This window comes from Chiloscyllium plagiosum, chromosome 11 (assembly GCF_004010195.1).
Source record: "Chiloscyllium plagiosum isolate BGI_BamShark_2017 chromosome 11, ASM401019v2, whole genome shotgun sequence".
In the NCBI taxonomy this organism is placed as follows: domain Eukaryota; kingdom Metazoa; phylum Chordata; class Chondrichthyes; order Orectolobiformes; family Hemiscylliidae; genus Chiloscyllium; species Chiloscyllium plagiosum.
The window spans coordinates 30,342,695-30,352,061 of NC_057720.1; the positions used below are offsets into that span (position 1 = coordinate 30,342,695).

Below are 9,367 nucleotides of genomic sequence, written 5' to 3' on the forward strand. Positions count from 1 at the left end.
ATGCTCTGCCCCAGAAGGCAGTGGAGGCCACGTCTCTGGATACTTTCAAGGAAGAGATGGATAGAGCTCTTAAAGATAGTGGAATCAAGGGGTATGGGGATAAGGCAGGAACAGGATACTGATTGTGGATGATCAGCCATGATCATAATGAATGATGGTGCTGGCTCAAAGGGCCGAATGGCCTATTCATGCATCTATTGTCTATTGTCTATTAACACTGTCTCTGTAAAGATAATATGCCTTGTTATTAAAGCAAACTTATACTTCTAGTCAGTGATTTGTGCACAGGCACTGATATTAAGTACAAAACTTGGATCCAATTAATATCACTGTCTTCTATTTTGGAATAATGGGGTGAAGTGTAACATGTTAATACAGCATTGTACAGTGCAATTCATAGTTTGTGAACTAAATTGGATACAACTCAATAATGACACTAATGACAATATTGTGGAGTTGGGTTATGTGACACGTGTCTCCTAATAGTATTACCTAATCAGTAATAGGTGATAATAGATAAGATTCATAGCAGTTCAGGATGTTTTAATACTGCAAAATGGGTTCATGAGATTGTTAATGAATTTTAGAACAAAACTTAAAATATTTACTATGAAGTGGTGAGGAAATAGTAGGTAAAAGAAGACAACCATTCTGGTCCATTATGTAAGCTAGGAGAATGGAGGGAAACAATTAAACAGTTGATTCAATCTTGGTTACAAAGATGTTCACAAGTCCCTTGCACTTGCTATTGGAAGTGAGGATGGAGAAAGAAGGGAAAGATGTTTAGGAAAATATGGACATGAGAAACCTAAGGTTATCGTTGCATTCGAGTGTAATCCTGAAATAATGCAAATTTTGGACAGATGAGAAAAGGATTGAATAGTGCTTTATGAGATTCAGCCAAATTTGGTGATGAATAGTTAAACCATCTTGCTGGAAAATCAGAGTCGATAAAATGTGGGCAGGTCATGCTTTTTTAAGCTCCAAATATCATCAACGCTAAATATTGAAAGAGTTGAATGGCATTTCTCCTTCCAAAATCTCCATTCTATGTATTCAATAACACAAGGCAACATTGTTTTTGGTGTTATTACAGGTTTGATGTGTATGGAGTTCACCCAGACAGAAAGAAGCAAGGCACTTACACAGAAGTGTCTTATGATAAGAGGGCCACTAGGGAACTGGTGAGTTAAACAGGATTACAGAATTAGGTGAGTCAGGTCAGGTGGGACAAACCCACACAATTGATTATTGAATCAGCTACGGTCTAATCACTGTTGGTACATTGTGGCAAGTGGTAACTTGTATATCTCAACTGCATGTTTAGAGGAAGGGGAGGGGCAAAACTCAAAGTTATATTCAAACACATTCTGATAATTCATTGAACAGTGGCTATTATAGTCTGGGGATGGAAGAGCAAGATAATTAGCATCACTTGCCAATTTAGACAGCACATGTCTGAAAGTATAACAATATTTTTAAAAAGTTTTAAAATACTTTGATGAAAATCCCTTAAATTCTGAGAGAAACTCTGATACAGTCACAGAGTTGTAAAGCAAGGACAACTCGTCCATGATGACCAGATATCTGAAATTAATTTAGTCCCATTTGTCAGCATTTGGCCCATATGTCTATAAACCCTTCTGTTCATGTAGCTATCCAGATGCCTTTTCAACGTTGTAATTGCAACAGGCCTTCACTACTTCCTCTAGCAGCTCATTTCATACATACACCACCCTCTGTATGAAAAAATTGCCCCTTAGGTCCTTTTATATCTTTCCCCTCTCACCTTAAGCTTATGCCCTCTAGATTTGGACTCCCCAACCCTGGGAAAAAGACCTGGGCTATTTACCCTATTCATGCCTCTCATGATTTTATAAACCTCTATAAGGTCACCCTTCAGCTTCTGACACTTCCAGGGAAAATAGCCCTAGCTTATTCAGCCTCTCCATAAAGCACAAACCCTCCAACCCCAGCAACATCCTTGTAAATCTTTTCTGAACCCTTTCAAGTTTAATAACATCTTTCCTACAGCAGGGAGACCAGAATTGAAACACAGTGTTCTAAAAGTGGCCTAACTAATGTCCTGTACACCCAGAACATGAAATCCCAACTCTTACATTCAATGCACTGACCAATAAAGGCAAGCATACCAAATGCCTTCTTCACTCCCCTGTCTGCCTGTGACTCCAAGGAACTATGAACCTGCACCCAAGGTCTCTTTGTTCGGCAACACTCCCCAAGTCACTACTATTAAGAGTATACGTCCTGCCCTATTTGTCTTACCAAAACGCATCACCTCACATTTATTTAAATTAAACACCATCTGCCACTCCTTGGCCCATTGGCCCATCTGATCAAGGTTCTGTTGTACTCTGAGGTAACCTTCTTCACTGTCTACTACATCACGAATTTTGGTGTCATCTGCAAACTTACTAACTATACCTCCTACGTTCACATCTAAATCATTTATATCAACGATGAAAAGTCGTGGACTCAGCCCCGATACTTGTGGCAAACCACTGGTCACAAGCCTCTGGTTTGAAAACAACCCTCCACCACCACCTTCTGTCTCCTACCTTCAAGTGAATTTTATATCCGAATGGCTAGCTCTCCTAGGATTCCATGTGATCTAACCTTGCTAAGCAGTCTACTATGCAGAACTTTGTCGAACATCTTGCCAAAGTCCAAATAGATTAAATCCACCTCTCTGCCCTCATCAATCTTATTTTGTCACTTCTTCAAAAAACTCAATCAAGTTAATGAGCCATGTGGATAAATACCCGTGGATCCTGTCCCTCAGAATCCCCTCCAACAACCTACCTACCACTGACATCAGGCTCACTAGTCTATAGTTCCCTTTCTTTTCCTTATCACCTTTCTTTAAAAAATGGCACCACATTAGACAATCTTCCAGTCTACTAGCACTTAAGCCATCGCTATTGATGATACAACTATCTCAGCAAGGGGCCGAGCAACCATATCCTAGCTTCCCACAAAAATCTGGGTGACACCTGATCAGGTCCTGAGGATTTATCCATCTTTATGCATTTTAAGACCTCCAGTACCTCTTCCTCTGTAACATGGACACTTTTCCACATATCAATGTTTAGTTCTCCGGTTTCCATATCCCTCTACACAGTAAGTACTGACACAAAATGCTCATTTGGTATCTCACCCATCTCCTACGGTTCCACTCATAGAAGGCCTTGGTAATCTTTAAGGGGCCCTATGCTTACCCTAGGTACTCTTTTGCCCTTAATGTATTTCACAATGTTAAACATGTTTCATTTAACCAAATGGAGAATACATTATGGCAATGCAAGATTAGTAATTCCACAAAAGAGCCTACTAAACAGATAACTGGCAAGAAACAAACTCAGCCTCACAAGTGAAATTGCTGATCCTATCTGGAAATCTAAAAGTGCAGATTCGTTGTGTAAAGCTTAATTTCATGCATTTTTGAGAGCCCATAAATGAACTCTGTGGGTGACAGAAGCAATATTTATGAGGTAGATCATTAAAATGCCCCCACATTTTAATTAGCTTTTACAAGCTTCGCTTCCATTTACATGACAGAAAGATTTAAATGTTCAAATGAATTTAAAGACATCTATATTGTTTTCCCTGATTCAATTCAGCCAGTGGAGGCTGCCAATTAAGAGCATGAATTATGTACCAATTTAAGGAGTAGAAGCCGCATATCCCATATCACTCTTTTAAGCAGATTCTTCTGGATGAACATTATTCACAGCAATGCAGTCAAACATACATTGAAATAAATGATACAGCAGGAAGAAATGAAAAATTTTCATCTTCAGGTAGATTGCAGTAAAAGGTCTTGCTCTGCCTTCCTTCCAGCTACATTATAATTGATAATCCATGCAATTCTCTGAATGAAATGTTTCAATTCTGAGGTTTTGTTTTCCTAATACTTTTTCAGTGTTTGTCTGAGATGATCATTTTCTTTCATTCTTTTCATTTTTTGCATCCTGAAAGAGCAAGATTATTTGACTTGGATAAAGTATTGCCTGGTGGCAAGATGATGACCTAATGGTATTAGCGCTGGATTGTTAATGCAGAGATCTAGGTAATGCTCTGGGGACTCAGATTTGATTCCTGCCATGGCAGATGGTGGAATTTAAATTTGATTAAAAATCTGGAATTAAGAGTCTGATGATGGCGATGAAACCATTGTCGATTGTCAGAAAAATCCATCTGGTTCTCTAACGGCCTTTAGGGAACTGCCATCTTTAATTGGTCTGGATTACATGTGACTCCAGACCCACACCAATGTGGTTCATTCTTAACTGCCCTCTGGGCTACCAGGTATGGTAATAAATGCTGGCCTAGACAATGAAGCCCTCATCCTGTGAATAAATTTTAGATAAAGCTCAGTTTGGTCCTTGGTCCACAGAGGAATTTAATAGTAAATAAATACATTTACATTTCTTCAAACAGATTTATCAAAATTCTCTTTTCCCTGTTCAGCTCTTTCAAAATTCCTTTTCCATTTATAATGATGACTCATTGTTTCTCTTTTTCAGATGTTCCAACATTTCCTGATTTTTTTTCTGTTTTATTAGATTGCAAATCTATATATGGTCTGTTAATATAATCAACTCTTTCCTTGCATCCAAGGCAAAACTAATTCTTTGCACTGGCGACTGTTTTCATGATCTATTATTGTGATTCTGGCAGGAGTGTTTGTGGTCATTTCTGCATATCTGTCATTATTTGTGCCTTAAGAACCTAATTTAACTAATTTGCACTGTCTTTCAGACACAATCCTAGTGGAGTTGCTTTAATCCCATGACAGTTAGTGGACTGTACCTGACAGCCTGTGACTCAGGACTAATGGAGTATTTTTGTTACTATTTCCTAAAGTAAACCTGTTAAAGATATATTGATTACTTTACTTAACCCATATTTCCATCTTGAATTGCAATTATCTTTCTCTCTGCCACTGAAGATGGGCAGAAGTAATGTTTTCAGCCCTATTAGTCTGATTGCCTGTAAACAATTTATCTCAAAAAACTAATTGATAGTGTAGTGTCCAAGGAAGAACTAATTAATTATTGGCAAATATGCAGATTTGGATCCAGATTATGGAATTTCCTGAAATAATCTGTTAATATTGGAAGATAGGGCACTTTGATTTTTGTTCTTAAGAATGTTGTGGTTCATTTTATTGAGAATGTTGTTGATTACAATGTTGTGTTTGCATCAGCTGGTGTAGTGGAATTTGTTACAGCTGATAACATGTGAGCAGAGTTTTCAGAGCAGGTTGCTAGGTATGGACTGGCCTAAGGCCTCTTCAGCGAGATAGAAACTTTTAATAAAAAAAAGATTATTTTCCAACTTTGTAGTTACAGACCTTTAACTGGGTAAGGAAAAGCTTCAAGGAAGAGATCCATAATCGTAACAATGTTGAATTAACTGCATGGTGGAGGTATATATTCTGCTGGGTGTCTTCTTCATTTGTTCAGATTTGTCTTTGTCATCCAGAATCTTGAATTTGAATAGACCACAATCTTAACTCCTAAACTCCAGATTTCACTGACTGGAACTTTTCATCTCCCTACCTTAGCTTCCTCCTTTGAAAAATTCTTGAACCAAATGTTTTAGTCATCTGAACTGAAATCTCCTTTTGTTGTTCAGGATCATATTTTGTATTACATATATCCTAGTACAGCATCTTGGGATATTGTATTACTTTAAACGTGTTTTTCTGTTGCTGGTTTTGTTTGGGTTAAAGGTGCAGATCAGAGTGCTGAAACATCTGAGCATAAATATTTTCAGACTTATTAATAAAACTGGCATTTCTACAATACCAACTTCACATTACATGAAGCAAATCACAACAGTGGCTGGCTGTGGGCACTCAATTGTGTACAGATGAGACCTCAATCTAAATCAGACAAGCAAATGTACATGCTAATACTTGGTGACCAGATATTAGACCAAATCTCACTGTTCAAAAATGAGTGGGAACAGATTTTTTTTCCTTTCTTAGGAGCTGGTTGAGACTCAGAGCAGCCTATGATGACTTGCTCTCCCCACCCCTGTAGGAAAATCTTATTGGCAAGTTTGGGAACCGTGAATGACAAGAGAAATTGAGACCTTAATCAAAAAGAAAAAGGAAGCATACTGAAGATTTAGGAAACTGAAGACAGACAGAACCCTTGAAAATACAAAGGTAGCAGGAAAAAACTCAAACAAGGAATCAGGAGGGCTAAAAGATGCCTTGAAATGTCTTTGGCAAACATGATAAAGGAAAATCCCAAGTCGTTTTATACATATATAAGGAGGAAGAGGGTAGCTAGAGTAAGAGTAGGTCCACTCAAGGCCAAAGGAGGAAAATGGTGTTTGGAGCCGGAGGAAGTGGGTGAGGTCCTTAACGAATATTTTGAATTAGTTTTGACAAAGGCGAAGGATATGGTGGATGGTGACCCTCTCAGAAGGGATGTGTTGATATTGTAGGGCATATCAATATAAAACAGGAAGCGATGTTGGGTGTTTTGAAAAGCATTAAGATAGAAAATTCCCAAGACCTGATGGGATCTATCTCAGAATTCTGAGGGAGGCAGGTGAGGAGATTGATGGGGACTTGTCCAAAATCTTTGTATCCTCATTAGTCACAGGAGAGGTTCCAGACGACTGGAGAATAGCCAACATTGTTCCTTTAAGAAGGGCAACAAGGATAATCCAAGAAATTACTGGCCATTCAACCTTATGTCAGTGGTAGAGAAATTATTAGACAAGATTCTTAAGGATGAGATTTACTCACATTTGGAAAAATGTGGACTTATTAATGATAGGCAGTATGGCTTTGTGTAGGGGTAATTGTGTCTCACAAACTTGATTGAGTTTTTTGAAGGAGTGACAAAGACGATTGATGAGGGCAGGGTGGTAGATGTTATCTACATGGACTTTAGTAAGGCCTTTGACAAGGTCCCTCATGGCAGGCTGATAGAAGAGATGAAGTCACATGGGATCCACGGTGAACTGGTAAGATGGATACAGACTGGCTTAGTTATAGAAGGCAATCTGATAACTTTGTCCCACTGAGACAGACAAGGAATGGTAAGGTGAAGGAGCCTTGGATGACAAGAGAAGAGAAACTTTTCATCAAGAGGAAGAAGGAAGCTTACTTGAAGTTGAGGAAGCAAGGGTCTGCCACAGCTTTAGATGATTATAGGTAGTTAGGAAAGAACTCAAAATGGACTTAGGAGAGGACACAAAAAAGCCTTGGTGGGAAAGATTAGGGAAAGCCCAAAGACGTTCTAACCTTATGTGAGGAATAAGAGAATGATTAGAGAGTTGGTAGGGCTGATCAGGGATATTGGAGGGAACTTGTGCCTGGAGGTAGGGAAGGCCCTAAATGAGATTTTTTGCTTTAGTATTCACAAGAGAGAGAGACCTTGTTGATAGTGAGAACACCATGGACCAGGATAATTGGCATGAACAGATTGATATTAAGAACGTGGATGTGCTGGAAATGCTGGGAAGCAACAAGATAGAAAAGCCGCCAGGACCAGACCAAATATATCCAAGCTTACTACACGAAGCAAGGAATAAGATTGCTACGTCTCTGGTGATGATCTTTGCATCCTCATTCTCGATGGGAGTACTACTGGATGATTGGAGGGAGGTGAATGTTGTTCCTTTGTTCAAGAAAGGGAACAGGGAAATAGTCAGTCTTACATCAATGGTAAGCAAGGTACTGGAAAAGATTCTGAGAGATAGGATTTCTGACTATTTCAAAAAGTATAGGTTGATCAAAGATAGTCAGCATGGCTTTGTGAGAGGCAGGTCATGCCTCACAAGCTTTATTGAGTTCTTTGAGGATGTGATGAGACAAGTTGATGAAGGTCGAGCTGTGGATGTGGTGTATATGGATTTCAGTCTGGCATTTGATAAGGTTCTCCACAGTGGGCTCATTCGGAAAGTTAGGAAGTATGGGATACATGGAAATTTGTTTGTCTGGACACAGAATTAGCTGGCCAAAAGAAGACAGTGAGTGGTAGTGGATGGAAAGTATTCGCTTGGAGGTTGGTGACCAGTGGTGTCCTATGGGATCTGTTCTTGGGCCTCTGCTCTTTGTAGTTTTTTTTTTATAAATGATTTGGATGAAGAATTGGAAGGTAGGTTAGTAAGTTTGCTGATGACACAAAGGTCAGTGATTTTGCAGATAGCATTGAGGGCTGTTGCAGGCTTCAACAAGACATTGACAGGATGCAGAGCTGGGCTGAGAAGTGGCAGATGGAGTTTACCCTGAATAAATGTGAAGTGATTGATTTGGAAGGTTGAATTTGAATGCTGAATACAGGGTTAAAGGCAGGATTCTTGGAAGTGTGGAGGAACAGCAGGACCTTGGGGTCCACGTACATAGATCCCACAAAGATTCTACCCAAGTTGATAGGGTTGTTAAGAAGGCGTTCGGTGTTTTGGCTTTCATTTGCAGGGGGATTGAGTTTAAGAGCTGCGAGGTTTTGCTGCAGCTCTATAAAACCCTAGTTAGAGCACACTTGGAATATTGTGTCCAAGTCTGGTCACTTCGTGTAGGAGGGAGGGCTTCAGATATGTAGATAATTGGGATGCCTTCTGGGGAAGGTGGGACCTGTACAAGAAGGACGGGTTGCATCTGAACTGGAAGGGGACAAATGTCCTGGGTGGAAGCTTTGCTCGAGTAGTTCGAAGGGTTTAAACTAGTGTGGCAGGGGTGTGGGAATCTGAGCTGTATACCGGAGGTGAGAGTTGATGCAGATGAGGCAATAGCAAAAGGTAGACCAGCTAGTGGGAAGGATTTTCCTGGGAAGGAACCAAGGAATCAGTTAAAGTGTGTTTGCTTTAACACAAGGAGTATCAGGAATAAAAGTGATGAACTTAGAGCATGGATCAGTACCTGATGCTATGATGTTGTGGCCATAACAGAGACATGGGTTTCCCAGGGGCAGGAATGGTTGCTGGATGTTCCAGGGTTCAGAGCATTTATAAAGAATAGGGAGGGGGGGAAAAGATGAGCGGGTGTAGCACGACTAATCAGAGAGGGTATCACAGCTACAGAAGCTTCCATTGTCGAGAAAGATCTGCCTACCGAGTCGTTATGGGTGGAAATTAGGAACAGCAAGGGAGCAGTCACCTCATTAGGGGTTTACTACAGGCCCCTCAATAGCAGCAGGGAGATGGAAGAAAGCATAGGTCGGCAGATTTTGGAAAAGTGCGGACGTAGTAGGGTTGTTGTAATGAGTGACTTTAACTTTCCCAATATTTATTGGAATCTCCTTCGAGTAGAAGATTTGAATGGAGCTGTTTTTGTAAGGTGTGTTCAGGAGGGTTTCCTAACTCAGTACGTTGACAGGCC

At 39.9% G+C, this 9,367-nt stretch overlaps 1 protein-coding gene across 1 annotated transcript in view; it reads left to right on the forward strand.

Annotated features, from left to right (window-relative positions):
* Nucleotides 1-9,367, forward strand: part of LOC122554760 (lymphocyte expansion molecule-like) — a 37,802-nt gene that overhangs the window by 2,603 nt on the left and 25,832 nt on the right. Inside the window, exon 2 of the mRNA XM_043700136.1 lies at nucleotides 1,097-1,184. Coding sequence (XP_043556071.1) covers nucleotides 1,097-1,184 — 88 coding nt within the window. The remainder of the gene's footprint in view (nucleotides 1-1,096; nucleotides 1,185-9,367) is intronic.